The sequence below is a fragment of the Oxyura jamaicensis genome, chromosome 2 (assembly GCF_011077185.1).
Source record: "Oxyura jamaicensis isolate SHBP4307 breed ruddy duck chromosome 2, BPBGC_Ojam_1.0, whole genome shotgun sequence".
In the NCBI taxonomy this organism is placed as follows: domain Eukaryota; kingdom Metazoa; phylum Chordata; class Aves; order Anseriformes; family Anatidae; genus Oxyura; species Oxyura jamaicensis.
Genome location: NC_048894.1, coordinates 19616999 through 19638545, shown reverse-complemented (window position 1 = coordinate 19638545; position 21547 = coordinate 19616999). Strand labels below are relative to the sequence as shown.

The window sequence follows — 21547 nt, the reverse complement described above, 5'->3', positions numbered from 1 at the left end:
GAGGCGCAGGTAGAATACAAACCGGACATCTGGGAACATGGGGTTAGCTCTGGCACTGTGAACATGACTGGCGAGGGAAGTCTTCTGCAAGAAAAATCAGAACTGGGCTTGTAATGCAGCCACACAAGGGGATTGTCAGCAAAACTAATTTCCTGGAAGAAAAAGTAATAGTTCTGAAAATAGATCAGTTAGTGATCTGGAGCTAAGCTTTCAGTTGCACTGGATTTTCAGAAAGGCTTTCGGGGGGAGGGGGAAGGCAGCAAGGGGAGATGCTTCTCAGTCGCTTGCAACAACCCAAAAGGATCAAAGCAAGGTGCTGTGCTACCTCTGGCAGCCATGGGGACAACTGCATCTGCTTCAAAAGAGGAAAAACTGAAGTTATATCAGAATGTAAGGAAGCCTTATAATGAGCCTTTAGGCCTCAATGAACTCTACTAGAGAATAGGATGATGGTACTCAAGAAGCATTATATGACTTTAGGCCTCAGTTTAAAAAAAAAAAAAAAAAAAAAATCCACTACAGGATTGTAATCTCAACACAGTAAACAAAGGGCGAACTTCAGCATAAGAAAGATTGTGTTCTTAATTTATATTTTAACTTCCCCTGCATATACTGGAGTTGCTGGTAGTGCGTAATAATGTGTCATTATTGTATAGGGCTCCACGCATATTACTTTACCTATTGTTTGTAAAGAGTGTTTTTTTTTTTTTCATTTGCACTAATTCATAAAATTCAGGAACTGGCAATAGACTGTTCCCAACATTAACGCAAATAAGAAAGGTTCCACTTAATTTTCTTTAATTATTGAACTGTAAAAGACTGTCATATACACATTGAAATATTAGCTAAATGAGTATTAACCTTTTTTTTTTTCATGAGAATCTCCAGTCATTCAACTAGACACTGACTCATGCATTTGCTTTTGAGATAGATGTTCCCAATGAACCCGATTAGCTCCCCAAAGCTTCACAGTAACAGCTGGAAATCAGTGAAGGCAACACTCAAAGAAAAATGGGCTTGAATGGGAGCACTTATTCCCTCCTGAACCAGAATGCCTCATACTAATTGAGAACAACTTCACTGGGCTGACAGAGCCTCTAGTTCCAACATGATAAAAATGATGTTTACAGTCCCCAGGGGTACTGAATAGAAGTCTGCCTTCATGCATAGGAAACGTATTAGCAATTGCATCAGTTGTAAAAAACAGCTGCTTAACCACCCCCCACCCCCCCGCCCCCCCACACAGACCCAAAATACTGGACAGAGGCTGTCAATTTGGAAAGAGCAACGGCAGCCATACAGTCAAATGGAAAATATTCACAAATGACCAGCACTGGACTGAGTGGCATAAGAACAGGCAATGCTATGGTAACAGAAATCAGATTTAATTGAAAGTGAGGTACAAAAGAACTAGGGCAATAACCCCTATTTTTCAACAGCATACATTCCAAAGAAAATTGAAATGTACACAAAGCAAATACCCTTAAGAAATAATGTGCTACAGTAATTTATTTCCAAATCAGGATCAGGACAGTTATTAATATTTTTTTCATTTCTGCTGCAAAGAACACATACCTCAAAGAATAAAATCCTAATAAGTAAAGGAAGATAAAATGGACATAAACCAATTCTAAGTCACACCTTTCTTTCTGATCTGCTCTTTCAAGTGAAATATCAAACAGGAAATAGATTTCCCCAACCTTTCCTTTCCGAGGTGAAGAATATGTCTTTTCCCTTAAATGGCTCCGTATTGCTGTTGTAGCTCATTACCAAGGTAGAAACAACAGCCAGCTATTCAACCATTTACATAGAGAACATGAATCAGCCTGGAAAACACAATGAACCTTAGACATCTATTCAGAAAAGAAACAGAGTTTGCAGATGAATAACTTACTGCTGTCATCCTGATTACGGAAAGGAAACGGTCTATTTATTTGTAAAGCAACATCATTGATAAATGATCAATTTTACCCTGGGATTATATTTGGTAACTTTTTTTTCCCTGAAAGTATTATTCCAGTGTAAAGCTACATATATATATATTTTTTTTTTCCTTACAGAACTAGTATTTACCATTTAATAGCCAACTGGTACAACAAACTATTTACTTCACTTCTTTGGTTCTGTATTTCTGAGAGACGTGTAATTATAACAGCATACAAGTGGAAACAAATTCTCATGTAAAACAACTATCCATTAATATGAGAAAATTCCTATCTTATATTTTGATTTTGGTCACTTAGCTATGATTTCAAGTGAAGGTTTCTGCAGACAATTTATTTGCAGACTGAATTTCTGCATTGTTTAATACAGTATCATGGAGAGATATCCAAGATACTTAAGTGGTGCTATTTAATTGGCTTTGAAATACAAACTACTCAGCTGAATAAATCCACTTAGATGAAGACCCATGCTATAACAGCATCTATACTGCTGCCAGTTCCCAAGCATCTAGAAATGTGAATGCACCAAGCAGAGGAAGTTCCTGCTGGGACTTAACACCATCAGCTAGTTTCAGCAAAGTAGTGCTTTCCTTTGCTTTCAGTAAAACTCCAGGTTGTAATTCCCATAATCAGTGATGCACACAAAGTTTGTAAATAAATATGGACTTCCATCAGCATTTGTTAGAAACAAATCTGCCTGTTACTGAAACTCTTCATTCTAGGAAAAAAAAAAAAAAAAAATCATTTTAACTGCATCAAATTTGAGATTTATAGGTAATAACTCATTGGACAAATCTCTTTTTCAGTGTTGGTCTCTGTAACATTGCTGCAGGAGATCTTAAATGCAGTAGATCTTAAATTGTTTAAAGCTTACAAGAGCAGACAAGAATTTGATGAGAGTCATAATCAGAAAACTAAATCACTTGGTTTCTCAGAAGAGTAATAAAATACAAATGTTAATCTTTAGAATTGTTCACTATTGCCAAAACAAAAGTCATAGTCCTCTAATCGTTGTACTTCTGATCTAGAGGATCTTTGTTCATCAAGGAGACATAAAGCTCAAATGGCTCCAGAGAGCTCAGTAACTAAATTAATGAAGAGTTTATGTATGTTGGGGACTTCTTAACTAGCAAAACACAGTTTTCTTAAAAATAGACAGAAGTAACAAATCAGAAACACTTAAATGCTCCAAGAACTGATGTCTATGTCAAATTACATGCCATTAAACAGTCCAAAGAAAAATTAAATAGAGAAGCCTATTAAGAACATTTATAAACATCCATTCCTCAGCTCACTAGAAGCAGGTGGGAACCTTCCCTCCAAAAGAGGGAAAGAACAGATTGCATATTTCTGCACATCTTGTGCTTCTATTTAAAATAAATACCTTCAATACCTGTGGTCACCAGAAAGTGTCTTCCCATGTTTTTTAAGCAGGAGGAAGGAGCAGAGGTAGAACATAAAATGAAAACGTTTTGGTTGACCCCCTCACCGTGCTTTGGGGAACAAGAACGTTCTACAGGGTGCTATAAAGTAAGATGACAAGTGTAACTCTCTACTACTTGCTGGTGCAGGAGAACAGATGGGCTTTTCACTAGACTTCTGAAGTGCCCTCTGTCTCTTCTATTCTTTTTTCTTGCACTTGACTACAGTCCCTTGGCAAAGCCAAATTTTGATTGATTATTGTGTCTTTTAGTGCTCATATACTGCCTTCTATGTAATAAGAGATTCCTGGATTCCACCCTACTTCAGAAGGCTTCATCCAAGAGATTCTTTTGACACTTATTCATAGTTAATGGACAGACATTTTTAGGGGCACTGACGTATTTCAGACATCCTGATCCATCCAGGTCATATTAACATGCCAGAAAAAGACAGCGTTTACAAAAACAGAGGGAATTTTAAAATTTTAATCTACTAACTTAACCCATCATCAATAAATGCATATTTGTAACTATAACTCATTCAGAGCTGAACTCCAGACAGATGACACAGCCAGATGTTCTACACAGCACAACTCTCATGTGCTGAAAGCTCCTCTAAAGTCTGACTCCATCTGAACTGAGGCTTTGCCTTAAGCACAGTATTTGACCACCAGTCCTCCCTTTTTGCCTGCTTTCCACATCCCCTCCACTTCTCCAGTCAGCAACTGCTGTCCCTGATGCCACACCCTGCTGACAGCCTCCCAGGGTGACAGCTTCATTTTGGATTGGTATCACTCATTTCAAAATAGTCCAATTCCTGGGCACGTATTATTGAGAGGATCCCAAACTTTTGTGTTATGGTAGTACATAACCGTATTTAAGAGCCTGGCAGCCTAGAATGCAGAGGATGGGAAAAGATGAGCAGTTTCTGTTGCAGTAGATGCTGTCATCTTGGAGATGGCAGCAGCAGGATCAGAAGACTCTGCTGCTTATTTTATTCCATCAGGAGTGACCAAAGGCTCAGGCTGGTAGCAAAGGCTGCAGTGTTCACAAGGCGCAGTATTAATGTATTCATCCCAACAGTGTAAGTGCATACAACACCAAAGTATAGCAGAAAGCCACAACACAAGTCAAATTCACCATTACTTGATTTTTTTGATACCCTTTTTAAACAGGAATCAAAACAATTTACTTTAATCGACACAAGCCATGTATGCCACTTCACGTTTATCTCAAACTGTGCTGTGCCATGTGCTTGACCTGCCTCTGCGATGGCTGTTCACATTCCTGCCTTATCACACAGGCAGTGGAGCATCCCATGCTCAATAAACTTATCTCTATTACTCCCTTCTTGGCAGGACAGAGCAACTTCTATCATTCTCCTGACCTTGCTATCACATTTAAGTTTATGTAAACAAATCATTTACTGAGAATTATATTACACTATTAAAAAGACATCATACATTGCAAAAATGAGCACAGTTCTTGATACATAAATGCTAGCTTCATCCACAGTTTAATCTTTTCTTTTAAACCTTTAGAAAAATTTACCTAAACTTCCTTAAAATAAATAAATAAATAAATAAATAAATAAATAAACAAACAAGATAGGGATGCTTAATTTCACCCAGTAAAATTACTTTCATTCAAGTGGAATTTGACTATTTTGAATTCACAAGAGATTTACCATGTGTATACTAAATACAAATATATTTGTACATGAAGGATTAAATATAAAATTGAACTGAACTGTAAGTTTATATAAATACAAAATATGTACATTTTAGTCTTTGATATCAAATTAGTATTTTTAATTAGGGTTTCTGATTTTAGGCATTCAGTGCCAAAGAAACAGAAGAGGAAGCAGGCTACAGTATTTTTTTTTTCTTAATTAAAATAGCTTATGTGTTTTGCCCTTCAGAATTTACAGTTTACTAAGCTACCGGAAAAAATAAAACTGTGCTCCAGGCAGATTTGATAATTAATTTTTTTTTTTGGCCAAAAAAAGGGGGTTTCCCTGAAATATCTTCAAAGGTCTAACATTTTGTGCAATGAGAGCATTTAGCATTTTCTTCCAGTCACTTTGATTTGGATAAGGTTAAACATTAGACTAATCCTAGTCTTTTTCCTTTCTCTTTTCTTTCATGACCCTTTCACTTGAAAGCCAATCAACATAATCTTCTGCAAGCATAGCACTACCTGACAAACTATCACCCCGAACAGACCTCAATCCATCCTGCAAGGCAGCAGTTACAAGAAATCATTGAACTCTGAACAGTCCCTGCACCATCTGAGAATAAATCAGAAGGACAATATATTTCTTGGATCTAAAACAGCCCCATCAATAAGTAACCTAAGCATCAGGAAAATGACCAACTAAAATGCTGACGAACACTCATGGCCTTTTATTGGGGTCAAGGGGTAGGACTGCCCAGGAACCCTTTTACCTTTCTTCTTCCAAATACTCTTTAAGGCCTAATACCATGCAATTTCTGATCTATGCGTTGTTTTGGCCTTGTACAGCCATGCAAGTCGATGCTGGTTTCTCCCTTCTCCTTCTCACAGCCACACAGCGCTGTGCTGAGTGTTCCCTGCACTGTTATCAGGCAGCTCGAACTACACAGTCAGAAATAATCAAGAACTGGAAAACAAGGTCAAAGAGAGACAAGCAGACAGACAAAGATCCACAAAGCTTCAAAGTGCAAAAAGCATCTCTTAATGGAGCAAACAAAGCCTTTCTGCAGCTACACAAAACCCAGAAGCCAACCTGCTACATTTTGATGGGGAATGTGGAAGAAAAGAGAAATCTTGTTTGTTCATTTTATGAATTTCCCCACTACAGCAAAGGGTTTCTTTTTGCCTTTTCATTTGCTTAAAGCTTTTATTTTTTAACTCTTCCAATTCAAAGAGTGTGACACACTCACTGGGCTTGGATTTCTTCTATTAAGCAGCTTTGCTGGTGGCTTTGTTAAGGGCATCTCCAGAACAAATGTTGACTAAAAACAGATTTAATAATGGATTTAAAGAGTGCCAATGCACACAATGGGAACAGCTGTTTTGCACAAAGTATCTATACACACCTGCATAGACTTTTCTTTCTTATACTTGGGGGGGAGGTAGGGGGGAGGGGTGTTGGGCAAAAAAACAGCAACCCTCAAGTATTATTTAGAAATCTTTAACAATCTAAAATTCTTTAGCAGAGACAAGTAGCTGCTAAACAAAATGCATACTTATTAAGGCTCTTCAGAAACAGACATACATCACAGTTAATCACATGGGAGAAGTCTGTGGGTAAATCAATATTTTCCTTTTTTTCTAATATAGATCTAAAGAGTGCATGCACTCTATGGGGAAAAAAGAAATAACTGCATCAAATGAAAAGATATAATCATTCTCACAGAACTTCTGTTCTATAATTCTACATATCCCACCACAATAGAAAATATACAATGTTTGTTGCATGCCAGAAATATATATATATATATTCAGCTACGGGACAAACACAGGTTTGAGGCCATTTCCAGAGGTATAGTAAAGTAGAATTTGACCTCTCAATCTACTGATAAACACATATACGTGAACTCTATCAGTTTGATTTCTCACATGAAAGACCCATGAGCATCTGCAAATCAACACAGCAATGAGCACATTTAAGAATGCCTCAAACTAGCAAAACTGGCAGGTTGAGCTTGTAGCATCATCAGAAAAAAAAAAAAAAAAATGTCTGAAGAGTAAAAGAGACTCTTCCTTGGGGAGGAAAACTTCACAAGGGATTAAGGACCAACTTCAAAACATTTTCAAAGAACCAATACAATTAAGAGAAATATAGTCATTAATCATATTCTTTCAACACATTAATGTAAGGACATGAAAATAAGGACAATAAAAAATGAAGGACAAAATTAACCTTGCCTCTAGAAATTTTCAGTCCAGATTCTCTGAAGTTTGAGAAGAAATTACTAGGGATGAACAAAAAAATTGGTTTCATTATAACAAGATGGATGACTAGCTTCTTTCTTTGGTAAGAAACAGGTCAGTACTTCTGAAAAGATGAGAGTCTAAAATGAGGAGCTAAATGGAAGCCATTAATTGTCACAATGTGAAAATGCCAAATGGGTTAATTCAGTGTTTTGATGTGCAAAGAATTCATTGTTATCATCTCACACTGGAAAAGAAAATGTTGAGCTATTACTTTGGATGAAAGGATATTAACCAAAATATTCATATGCCACTTACAAATTATTAAATATGTCAGCCACTACAGTGTGCTGTGGAAAAAAATAAAAATATATATATATAAAAAAAAAAAAGACATAAATTATCCCCTCCATTACACAAATGCAAGCCTAGGGCAAAGACCAAGAACATCCTGGAGGGTGACAGTAGCAACACTGAGAAAATAAAACAAATTCTCCTAATTTAGTGCACTGACTAAAAAAATCTTCCTGAAAATTCCTTTCTCCATCCAGGGGTGAATAACTAAAGGCAGACAGTCCTTTTTAATGCTGACATTACCAATTCCCACCACATCACACCAGTCACCCATCTAGTCAAGTTTCCTCTTGCTAGTCAAAATAAGAATGAAGTGTTTCAGGAAAAAATGGCAGTGTCAGCAAAAGCAAGTGAGACTACATGGACCCCTTCTGATTAAACATGGCAGCACCTGAAAGACACAGATCTGAAGCCCAGAAAGGAAAGAAAGGGTGATATGGCCTCATTTTCTGCCTTCAACAGACTTTCTCACTACAGTGACTGCTAAATAAGAGAGGGCAAGGGAGCAAACTCATTACCAGTACCTTGGTTTCCCACAGGGCTCAGTTTGTTCCCTAGGTCTGCTGTGCTGCCATTCCCAAGGTGAGACCAGCATACTCTTCAGTCAAGGGGCCACTTCTGAGAGGCAGCATGGACAGGTCTGCACCAGTCTTGTTCTCTTCAACCTGCAGAGCCTTTCCACACAGCAAAGAGTATGATGATCCCCCAAGAATCTCATGTGCCATGATGTTTCACAGATGCTCAGCTTCATTTCATTGCAGCTTTTCAATACTTAAAGGGGCTTATGAAAGAGATGAAGAGTGACTTTTTGCTCAATCAGATAGTGACAGGACAAGGGTGAATGTTTTTAAACTAAAAGAGGGGACATTTAGATTAGAGGTTAGGAGGAAGTTATTCATTCTGAGGGTGGTGATGCACTAACAGGTTGCCCAGAGAAGCTGTGGATGCCCTATCCCTGGAAGTGTTCAAGGCCAGGCTGAATGGGGCTTTGGGCAACCTGGTGTAGTAGGAGATGTCCCTGCCAATGGGAGGGGGGTTGGTACTGGATGGTCTTTAAGGTCCCTTCCAACTCAAACCATTCTATGGTTCATGCTTCAAGTACCACTGCTGAGCTAGTATATAGCCCTGGCACTAAACGTTAACTGGAAAAAGATATATACCCATTATATAGAGAGGAACATTCCATGGGCCCAGTACCAAATGCTATGTGTTTTGAACACAACCAGACCACTCTAAGGGAAAGAAGCCACACACAATATGGACAAAAAACAGTACACACTGCTGTCTTTGGGACAAGGAATTTCTTCCTGTCCCTCTTTTAGGTGTCAGTACAGATATGTCTTCAGCATCTGATTTCCAGTCCATGGTTGCCTCACTTAGGAAGATTGTTCTGTTCTTAATCTTAAATTCTCTGTAACTGTAAGCATGTTTCCTTCATTTCAGTTTAAATTTCATGCAGCAATGCAACAAAAACATAAATAACAAGAATCACAGCATTCCATTTCCTGCAACAGAATTGAACAGAGAAACCATTAGCAAAAGATCTAGTTCCAAAAATGAAAAGCAAAAAAGAAGTTCAAGAGAATCAGTAGGGAAACTTGTCAACACATGAGAAAAAGAACACACGTCAGTATGGTCAAAGCTCAGTGCATTTACCCATTCCCTCCCCATCCAGAAAAAAAAAAAAAAAAAAAAAAAAAGTTTTTTTTAAAGATTAGAATGTAAGAGATTAAGTGATTTTTTTTAATCATAGCAATTCTGATAACATTTTAATAGTTAAATTAATATTTTTATTCATTGTCCCCCTAAAGTCACAAAAATTTCACTACTAGTGCTGATTCGGTTAAAAATTCTACAACTAAACTTACAAATAAGAGCTATGAATTCTGTGACTCCCTTTTGTCCCCTTTCTAATACTTCTATTGTATAACTAGAGGTCAGCTGATTCACTTTTGATTTTATCGATCCTACGATTTTCTATTAAAGATGTCCTACTTGCTCTACATTGATTCAATGTCATGAGAAAGTATATAAAAATGCTTTTGCTCAATAAGTACTCTATTTAACAATCATGACCACTCTTGCCCTCATCCTAGTACAAAAATTATCTGTATTTCACTTAAACATATTATCCCTTCACTTTTTACAGTTATACATTATGTACAGTACATTGGAAAAAGATGTGAAAGAGGCGATGTATAACTTTTTTCTTTTGCATACACATATGCTAGAAAAATATATCTCATCATATTCATATTTTTTGCATCTTACTTCTGAGTCTTGGCACAGGGAAAAGTGATTTTTCTCCTATTACCGAGTATTTTACAGACTTCCTAATTTTGTGGGCAGCAGGAACTGTTTGCATTCCTTGCTTCTGAGTTTCTACAGATTCTATTGTTCTTCCTTAAATAGAGTTTGAGTTCTGATTTCCTCCTACTAAATTCAGGTTTTCAAATCATTATGGATATTAGCAACAGGTCAAGCAGTAATAAAATAAATGCTGTCTTTCATATTATCAAATCAATAGCAAAAAACTTAGGTAGGTGGACATTTTCCATATATGCTCACATGTGCGTCTGTCTAAAGTTTCGTCTGAATGTTTTGCAAGTATTCATATTCATTTTTGCTTCCCAATGTGTTTTTTCCATGATTATCTTTGCAGATTTTTTTCAGAGAAATAAAGAAATGCTACAAAACAAATGGTCGAAAGCAGTTGTTTTGCACATGCACTGAAGCCTGTAGTTGTGCCATTAGATATAACACAGATATATAAAAGAAGATAGGTTCAGAAAAAAGAAAGAGAATTTACTGCTTTTATTCACGTAGCTTATCCTACATTATCTCACCCAAAAAGAAAATAGATGAAAGAATAGTCAGCCCTCAACATTGTAAGAAATATATACATGTTTTTTTAAACACAAGTAAAAACAAGAAAAAAAAATGCTACTATCTTTACCCCTTTATATAAGCAACTTCTTTTATATTGACTAGGAAATTGTAATTGGATGATACCAGGAAAATATATATATATATATATATTGTACCAAGACCAGGAATCAACAGATTTAAGTCTTAATCTCATGAGACACCACCTGGAATACTGTGTTCAGCTCTGGGACCCCCAGCACAAGAAGGACATGGACCTGCCAAAATGAGTCCAGAGGAAGTCACAAAGATGATCAGTGGGCTAGAGCACCTCTCCTATGAACACTAGATAAAGGACTTGGGATTGTTCAGCCTGGAGAAGAGAAGGCTCCAGTGAGAACTTATAGCAGCCTTCCAGTACCTAAAGGGGGCCTACAGGACAGCTGAGGAGGGACCCTTGGTCAGAGGGTGTAGGGATAGGACAGGAGGAATGTCTTTGAACTAAAAGAGGGTAAGTTTAGGTTAGATAAGAGGAAGAAATTATTCACTATAAGAGTGGTGAGGCACTGGCACAGGATTCCCACAGAAGCTGTGGATGCCCCATCCCTACAGGTGATCAAGGCCAGGCTGGATGGGGCTTTGAGCAACCTGGTCTGGTGGGAGGTGTCCCTGCCCATGGCAGGGGGGTTGGAATTAGATGATCTTTAAGGTCCCTTCCAACCCAAACCATTCCATGATTCTGTGATCATACAAAGTTTAAGCAAGCCTTTCTATTTCTTTTCTACTTCAAAAAGAAGTCCATGATTGTATTTTATATCTCAACAGAAGATTTGTAATTCCACTTGTGAAATCAACAGAATTTCAATATAAGACCCCTGTGTCGGTAACACAAAAACAAGTTAATGCATTCTGCACAGAAAATCCCTCTCTGCCTCCCAGTCTGTTTATCAGCTATTATAGTACTTCACACCACTTGGTATCTTTGCTTCTGGTGTCTCCTGACCACAGAGTTACAACTTTTTTTCTTCACTTGCTGGTCCAGCCCCTGTGACAGTGAGGAGCAATGGACAGGAGAGAAGAGGAAGCACTACTGTCACATCCTGAATCTTATAGCTTGTCTAGTAACTGCAAGAGGAAAAAATAAAACAAAATAAAATAAAATAAAATAAAAAATAAAATAAAATAAAATAAAATAAAATAAAATAAAATAAAATAAAATAAAATAAAATAAAAAAGAATAAACAGGGTAGATATGCAGTAGCACTTGCCTGTCCCTTCTGTAATAGAAGCCAGTCCAGTACAGACAGGAAGTAGCCAAAATCCCTCACACATTCAGCAAAATAACAATCAGAAAAGGTGACAACCATTTTTACAGAAGACAAAAATCCATTCTGCCTGATACACTCTTGTCAAACTTTGTATTATTCACATCAAGAATAATCTTTATATCTTTGACTCGTGCAGATAACACAAGTCACTTAAACAGTCTTCAGAGGAGAAGATGAACAAACCGCAAGTTGACAAAATCACATTTGGTGGGTGAGCACGATTTACAAAATGCTGCTGTGCAGGGGCTCACAAGGGAGTATCGCAGAACCTCCTGCAGGCACTGTGGGATTGTTGTAGTGCACAAACCCCATCAACTAGTCCAGGACTTGCCAATCACACCCAACAGTGACAGAAGAGAACTGAGAAGACTGTACTCCTTTTATTTTCTCATCCCTCTCTTCATATACATAGGGCAGATTGGGTTCAGACCCTTGGACAAGTGAAGAGAGAAGCAGATAAATAATCTGTACTTGATGGCTTTCTGGAAAAATCCCATTTCTGTCTAGCTCCAAGAGCTGTTTTCTCCACAACTTCTCCAATTAGCTAACTCAGAGTACCCCAGGAAATCCATTAAATGTCTGCTTTAGTAATCTATACAGCATTTTGTTCCCCCTATAGCATTCCCTGTAGCAGTTCATTCCAAAGACTTAATAAAAGCACATAAATTGAAAAAGCATTTAAAGTATCATGGAAAAGAGTTAATAAAAAGATCTACTTGGAAGTTTGCTAGCACATATTCTTGGAATGGAGAAGCAAAGAAAGGAGGGCAAGAAAGGAGAAGACAGAAACCAAGAAACAAGGAAGAACAGGACAGAGAAGAATCTCAGAGAATAGCTGAGATTAGTTGGGACTGCTGGGACCATCCAGTTACTCCCACTGCTCAAAACAGTAAACTACAGGTTGCTCAGGAACTTGATCAATCCCAAGATTCATATGAAAGAAGTGTGAGTATTTTCTCTCAGATGGAAATAAATATGCTGGGAGCTTCCAAGGACTGCAGTCTCAGGCTGTGTCAGCAGAGATTAAGACAGGAAGGCAATAGGATGATACCTGTGATTTTCTGTCACATTTCTCAAGACTTAGAAAGTAGGTTTTCTCAGAAAGCGCCAGCGTATGAGAATCTACTTTAAACCTTAGCCCTCCCTTTGATCCGACACTTCAATACCCTCCCTGCCAAGAACCACTGCAGAACATCTCTGTTTCTGCAAGTTGAACTGGAATTGCTGCTTTTGATCTACACAGCATTGCCACAGACAAGAACTAAAGACTGGGGAGCAATTTACACTGTTATAAAATTAGAGAGATCAGTGAGCCAAAGAAGGTACATGAAGGCAATTCTTAAGTAAACATAGAGGAGAGGAAATGGCTGATTGGAAACTTCTGTACTTGAGCTCATCCAGGAGAGGCAAGTGCACAGGGAAAGGATCCATTGTATGCTGTGGAATAAGAGTGCACACTAACTACCCCCCTACAAATTAAAGGTAGGGATTTTTCTTCAGAGAGGCATAAATGTTGGTTGAGACACTGTATCCCTATATATGCTCTTTATTTAGAAGATCTTAAAACTATTTTTTCTTCAGAGAGAAGGCACACTGAATGGGGTAGTTTTTCAGGATGGTAAAGCACTTCCAGCCTCTCCTAAAATGCATTTTTTTCTCCTTCGAACTACAGAGTTGAATGAAATCCCATGGAAGCAACAAGCTAGAGGAGGAAAAACACACTGAAATTATACTGTATAGAAGGAAAAGCTTTTAAATGTAGCCTTTTGACTTCTTAACAACATATTTTTTCAAGTGTTCTAAAGAGCAATCAATTTTCTATTGACTCCTACAGAAAACAATGCTTTGGTTTTGTTTGTTTTGCTGTTGTCATGTTATGTCAGCATGACAGGTTGGCAACTGATGCTGACCTTAATGGATTCTTGATAGAGGACCCAGGACCACAACTTAAAATGCTGTCAATTGCTGCTTAAATGAAAATCAAAACAACAAATTTACAAAAACGTGCATCTTTTAGGTTATACAAGATTTAAAGGTGTTTTCTTTACCAATTCCTCCTGCTTAGCTATTTAGGATAAACAATACTTCTAAAGCTATGGATTTTTAAAAGATGTTTGGAGTCCAGGGTTGTGCCTCTTCAAAATTACAAGCCTTAAAAATGTTTACTTAGAAACTAGAGAGCAGCTATTACTGTAGGAAAGCATTTCTTTTTACTCAGAAGTTAACGTAATTTTTACATTACCTAACACAGAATTTGTTCAGTCACAAATTGTCACTGCATTGGCAGGAGATTCAAGCACCTCTGATGAATATTGGAAGGTAGTAATAATGCAATTCTATCCAGCCAACTTTGGTTTCATAGGAAACATTTTTCTTGAACCATGTACACACTTTTTTTCTACTGCGTAGCACTGTAATTGAAGGAGACCTAAATGATGGCAAATTATATCTCAAACATCTATTTCAGCTGGGAATCTTGCAACTTTCTCTGTAAAGCTTAAGGTAGGACAATGGACAAAACAGCCAATAGGTCTGATTCGGGATGGCAATTCCGCTGTCCTTATACTCTTCAAAGTATTTTAAAAAATTAATCAGAAGTTACAATTTTGTGGCAAGACTTAAACTAGATTATAGAAAGTCCTTGGATCTTAATTTCAGCATTCAAACAACATGAAACAACACCAAGGATGCAAATGATGGTCAGAAATGTCATGGACTTTCTTCCAAGTAGATTGTAGTAGTTCCATTGTAATTTAGAAATATATTTGCTAATCTTTCACTACCTACTACAGAAGCACCTTTCAGAAATTAAGGGTTTCTCCCCATCTCCAAGTTTTGAGCAGATCCTTATCGAACATATTATGCCAGTGCAATGGGAACAGTTTCAGCAGTTTATACATAAGCAAATTTCAAGTTTCTCATTGATGAAGGTACTGTTTATCCAGACCTAGAACACTAAGTCTTCTGCATATCAACAGAGAACAATACCAATACAAGTTTCCTTCCACAAAGCGCCATGTCACCATGTTTCAAAAAGGGTAGGAAAAGCAGTTTCTACTGTGGGCTCCAGAAGCAGACAACTCTACTTGTCTCATACAACATTTAGCCAAGATAAAATAGATACAAGTGAGTTTGGAAAGTGTGAGATACGCAGATGTACTAAGACCATCATGTATTGGGATACGATACAGCTCTTACTACATTAGTTTTAATTCAAACTGGTACCTATGAGTTGAACTCTGTAATTCCCTGAAAATTCTCAACAGCCCCTAGTCCTTCAGAAGGATTACCACAATAACTATGGATAAAGTATACTGATTTAAGAAAATGTATGCTTATTAAATGAGATTCTGATCTGTCTAGACTTCATACAGGAGCATTGTTTTCTCTCTAAACATCCAAACAGGATTCCCCTATTCATACTTTTCTAACAAAATCCAAACAAGCTCTCCAGTTAAAGCATAAATGCTTATAGAAAACAGTCCTATTAATATCTGTCTTTTGCCAGTATATTAATATACACTATATAGAGACACTTTCCTGAGGACCTTTTAGATTAAGGCTCATGGTTCACATGGGAGTCAGGGTACAAAACTGTGAGCCTTCACATAAGGTGTGAAACCTTCATCTCAGCTTTGTTCACCAAGGGCTCCAGGGACAGCTGAAACAGCTGGGAGGAAGTCAGACAGTTTCTCTTTCTCTCCACACATCACTGGAGATCTCTCCTCAAATTAGAGCATAGCTCCTGAATCTTTATAAAGCCCCATCAGGAAAACTCACCTAAGCTGTAAATGATCTTCTGGATATAAGCACAGAGATAGACAAGGGCAAAGCATACATCCAATTACTTTAAGTTTTTGCCTGAGATTTGTATATATCCGTGTGCATATGTATGCACACGTGTGCTCAGATACACAAGACAATCCACTGAAAAACTGACAGAAAGAGTATTAAAATGTTACTATTCTCCTGAATCCAGTCATTTTTCTTCAAACCACTAGGAAAAGAGTAGACTTAAAATTTATATTATTTTAAACAGACTTTTACAAAATATAGCTTACACATTCCTGTTAACACAATGTAAACTATGGTACATGGAACCACTGAACTACAAAACAGTGAAGTAAACTCCACTCTACAATCCACAGAAATCCAAAAAACCCTCCTTCTTCTTGATGGTAGAATTTCAGCAAGAACAAAATTCACTTAACCTTAAGATCAACAACCACAATGGCAAAAGGTAAAGTTGTTTTTTTTTTAAGTTATATTGTGCTAAATATCTGTGCTGACATTTCTCTTTAGCAGTCCTTTGACTTCACCCATTAACCTACAAAGTTCTCAAACAAGAAAGCTCTTAATGCCTTCTGCCTGTTTTATGCCCCAGGCTTTATTGCATTAATAGACAGTGATAATTATAAATTTATAATGAGAGATTGCAACTAAATCCAGAATAAAGCCACAGTAGAAACAAACTAACTTTCACCAAATAAAATGGAATCAAATATTACCAATTGTCTCACATAGCCAGGCCAATTTCCAATGTCAAAAGTGAAACACTAGAAAAGTGGTATTTTAGGGGGAAAAGATCAAATACTAAGGAATTAATATAAATTAAAAATGTATATTGTGGACCACAGGCTTACAATCATAAGCAAACATGATGTTTGTGTAACAAGTCTTCATCATTTTTTTTTCTCCACTTTTTACTGTTTAATTTCAATATCTGATTAATTTAGGTAAGTTTTGATTTATAAAATTTTTATCACATCTAGCTTACACAATGCTCCATAACTGAGTTCACCAGGACATAATAGATCCATAAATGGATCACTCAGTCAGGCCTCTAGATGTTTGCTAATGACCAATTAATTGTTTGCTAATCACACAACTTTGAAGTTTGATGTAAGCTAAAAGTGGCAGTTCGTCTAAGGCAAATGAACTCTCTGGGTTCAGCTATTACATTTCAAACATTAAAAAGTACTTAAAGAGATACTTCAAATACTATTGAAAATGAGGGATTTCAGTGACATCAATGGAGTTACAATTGCATGATAACTAGCCTGAGATCGGACATAAAACCCTGTTTTATAGCGTTATTTTGACCTACAAATATTACTTCCTATTAGAGTGCTACTACATATCAGTATGAAGAAACTAATACTACTTCCAAAAGCTACAGGGAAGTGGGGCTGGTAATTTAATACTAATGAAACACGAGAATTACTTGATTTACCTGACTCTGCAATTCACTCTGTTGCTTCAGGCGAAGATTTTCTGGTGTATCAGCCACTGTAGTGAAGGACTGCTTTGGGTAATGTCTAAAACAAGAAGCACAAAGCCAAAGGGTAAATATTTACACATGATAGAAAGTCAAATGCATCCCAGAACTCTTTCCTAGACTGTACAGAACTATTTCAGAGTTTACTGCATTTGTGATAGAAGTATTTAGTCTAAAAATATTGTGTCAGTCATGCCTTGCAAACACAACAGGAATGAGTTCCTGTAATAAGTCTAAATACCACCCATCATCCTGGTCACTGTCTGCTGAGACCAACAGGACAAAATTTGTATTCAATAGAGTGAACAAAAGTATGTTTAAATGCACTTTCTTGGTATAGTCATGTGATGAATGAAGACTGAAGTAGAATGCCTTAAAATATAAATGGTGTATATAAATTCAAAAGTTCTAAAAATGAGTAAAGATGGAGTAGCATGGTGTCTTAAATCCATTAGTGCAGAAACCTGAGGGATCAAGAGAGGTTATACTGACATTCCAGGTACAGAAAGTCAAACACTTTAATGGTAAATGTGTCGATACACTGCTGTATATAAAAGAAAAATCATATCTAATTCCAAAGGTTGTAATGGCTCAGGACTGCAATCTATTAGTCATCTCTTCTTTGATTTGAAATTTTACACTGCTATAACACATTCCTACTATTTTCTTTGGCATTTTAGACATCTTTAATAGTAAAATCCTAGTCATCAAATTTAGATTTCATTTACCGAACTATGATTTATTCATTTTCATAGATTTATCCTGTAACCTTACAGCCAAAGTGAAAGCTATCTTATAGGAAAGACCAACAAAAGAAGGAAATAACAACAGTAGACAGGCTATCCCAAAAGACATGAGGTAGGAACATTTTAATGAAACTGATTCTTACTAATTTATTTCCAGAACCTTCAGTCTCAAACCAAAAGATTCAGCTTACAGTGATGTGAGGCACTCACACATCCAGTTACCAATAGCAGCTTCTCATGTCTGTCAGCTAATCCATTTGTGCCTCTAACATTTCAGAGGTAAAACAAAACAGGCATAGCATTTTAGACACAATAACATTTCCAGCTTAATATCTGCAGAGGGAGTAAGCAGTAAGTAAGAGTCAAAAGACTGAGGACATGCAGTATTAACCTTGAGTTTGCCCACGGAAATGTTTTTCTCTAATGTGTTCTTTCAGAAACTAGTTCAGTCTCTACAGCTCCATCAGAAAATTTCTGTGCTTTGCAATGATGATATATATTTTCAATCAAAACTGTAAGTTTTATTTTCCATCTACAAGTCTTATTTCCATTAAGTGTGTGGTTTTATAGTTAATTTTTATCTGACAGATGGAGGGCTAATGCCACTGCACATTTAAAAATTTAAGGTGAATTACATACCCATCTATTAGTCATTTGTCTGGAATAGCCAACATCATTGAAAACCAGAAAAATAAAATCCCAGTCATGACACAATCCAGCCAATTCTTCTGCAGCTACAGTCCTCCCAAGCCCACCTAAGCTGTAGCTCAGACCAGAGGAAGCAATGTTTCTTGGAAACAGTTTCATTCAGCCCATGAATGTGCTGAAGGAGGCTGCTACCTGTCTTCCTCCCTTCTAAGACCAGGGGCTCCCCACTGCCAGATGATGCCAGAGAGCTGAATGGCTCAGTCACAGCTCCAGCAGCACATGGGGAGACAGGACTAGGCTTTGTTGAGGGCATAAACTGGAATCAGCACTTGCATGAAGCAAATGCTATCAGCACAAGAAAGTGCTGAATGCCTTGGGAGAGGCAGATACTTGCAGAAGTGAAGAGTTTTCTTCCCCTTTATTTCACCTCTTCCCTCATCCTTCCTCATTTAGTATAGAAGAGAAAGACAAATGCCAGACCGTCCACAAGGAGGGCCATGAGCTCCATTTGTAAAGCAGCAATGGACAGATGGAGAAGGCAACGAGCCACCTCACAGCCAGGGTTTGCTGATATCCAAGGCAAATTGTAGCAATGAAGAGTGTGCAGTGTAAGGAAAGGCAGCCCCTCAGATATCCGTAGATAACTCATGCAAACAGCAGAATCCTTGCCCCTGAAATATCAACTGCCACACACATTATTCAAGAAAAATATTAGGCAAATGCCAAATGCTAAAACCATTCCCATAAAGTTTCATAGTACTGCTTTGTATTGTGGTTATGTACTATGACCCTGGTACCACAATCAGGGCAATCAACTGTACTCATCCCTTTTAACATGGGCAGCACACAGCAGGAGCCAGCTCAGGTGGCTTTTTTTTGCCAAGTCCCCTTGTGAATCCTGCACTGAGGCAGGTGTCCCAGTCACGGCCCTCAGACCCTGCTGGCAACAGCAGCAGAGGTTTCTGTAAAGCTAGGCTCCCAGATTATCCTCCTCTTTATTCTGAAGCATATGAGAGTATACCTTGTCCCTATCCTACACCAGCTTTTATCTCCGATCATTTGCAAGTGAAATGTTTTTTTCCACAATTAGTATTCAGAAACTCACAGGTATTTCAACAATCAGAACAAATCACTTGGGCACTGATGTTATCTAAGATCATTACTTATTTCAGAAACAGTAGCTCCATATTTCAAGTGGTAAAGGTATTATTTGTCTTGAACAAGTGGTGTTTTAGTATGCTTCAAATGACAGTGCAAACCGATTATATCAATGAAAATATTTACACTTGAACATGGAAGTAAACAGTACTTGTGGCAGAAATGAAAAAACTGCTGAAATTGAAATTGGCCTTTAAACTGATCATATTAACCATTTATCACAATGTATTAGTGTGATTAAAATAATAATAATAATAATAATAATTTAGCAAAATTAAATTAGCAAAGCATTCTGCTATGGGCTGTCATTTTAGCTGTAGCTGATTTATGAAACCACCCACATGGTTTATCAACCAGAAAGACATGGTTTTATATGCATCCTTCTAATTTATGGAAATTCTTGCCTCCAAACCATTAAAAACACTAATATTAAATTTAAATCTTCAGCATTCACTTTTTTTAAGCTTACTGACACTGTGTCTTTAGAATCACTAAAAGTATCAGTAATTAAGACAGTATCTGAAAACTATCTAAGATGCATTATAACTGCACAGTTTTGACTGAAATAGGCTTGTTAAACACAGATGTTAAAATGATCAAACCTGCTTCGTAACTACCAGATTAAGACTATACCACATTTCATTAGAACGGTCTGAATAGGGTGAGTGAATGGATGGCAACAGCCTTGAACTCACAAGGCTCCCAGTGATAGCGCAGCCCCTGGTGAGCTCAGTTTCCCTTTGTCTGAGGTGATGCCTGAGGAAAAAGCTGGGAATTGGTTAAAAAGGTTGATGTCATGCCAACTGCTTAATAGCAGTGTCCAAAGGATTTTGTTTGTTTGCTTTAAGTCTTTGTTACTAGTCTAAGTCTGCTTAGCAATATGTCTTACTACACTAATGCTATTAGGATTAATCCTGCATAAAGACCTATACAAGAAGGTCCAGAACAAATCAGTGTACACAGGATGGTGTTTCTGCTATGTACTGTATTTCTAGCTTCTGCTGCACAGCTTGGTAAATAAAATAAATCACAACTCAATCTCTGACTGTATTAGAAAACACCTTCACTTTTGAGATTTGGAAACAATAACAGCAAAACCTTCAAGAATTCAGAAAATTACTTAGGAAAGTTTTTTAGCTTTTCCAGTGATGAATCATAGAAAATTTCCCAACTACTTGTTAGGCTTTCATCAGCTTTTCCACACTTTCAAACCAACAAAAGGAATAAAAACATGTTCTGAGAGATAATGGGATGAAGATTCAGCTTTCCCTGTTCTGAAAAAGGTCAGATACAAAGCCTGAGATAAATTCAAGCCTGTTCTGAAATTAACATGTTCGTGCCTCATTCTTGCTCATTCTGATTTACCCAACATTTAAGATATGACTAAGAGATTTTTTGTGAGTGTATTTTCTAACTGTAATGTTAGCTGTCACAGTTACAGAATTACAACACTTAACTGGATTTCTGTCAGGTTATCTCTTCCCCTAGAATATCTATTCTAAATTGTCCACAACGTACAGATTGTGATATCTTTCAAACAGAGAATATCCACAAGCTACACAAATGAAAATTATTTCCCTTCTGCCAAGAAGAGGGACAGCTCTATCAAATCTTTTCAGAATACCAATTACCATCACTGTCTGTCACATCAGGCTATACCTGTCCCCTCCTAATTTTTGTTTCTAGTTCTTCTAGTTCAAGTCGACTCTAGAGGACAAGGAGGTTAAGAGAAAAAAAAAAAAAAAGAAAATGGACAAAAATGCACTTGTTTTCAGTTGCAGTAGTACAGACTGGAAAGAAAAATCTTAAAATTAACAAAATGAAATTGAACCAATATTACAAGAATTACAAAAAAAAAAAAAAAAAAAAAAAAAAAAAAAAAAAAAAA

The 21547-nt window shown here is 37.1% G+C and overlaps 1 protein-coding gene across 2 annotated transcripts in view; it reads right to left on the bottom strand.

Moving 5' to 3' along the window:
- NEBL (nebulette) overlaps window positions 1-21547 on the bottom strand; it is a 256863-nt gene that overhangs the window by 164861 nt on the left and 70455 nt on the right. For both annotated transcript variants that reach the window (XM_035319464.1, XM_035319465.1), the window contains exon 3: window positions 17063-17147. In XM_035319464.1, the coding sequence (XP_035175355.1) occupies window positions 17063-17147 (85 nt within the window). The remainder of the gene's footprint in view (window positions 1-17062; window positions 17148-21547) is intronic.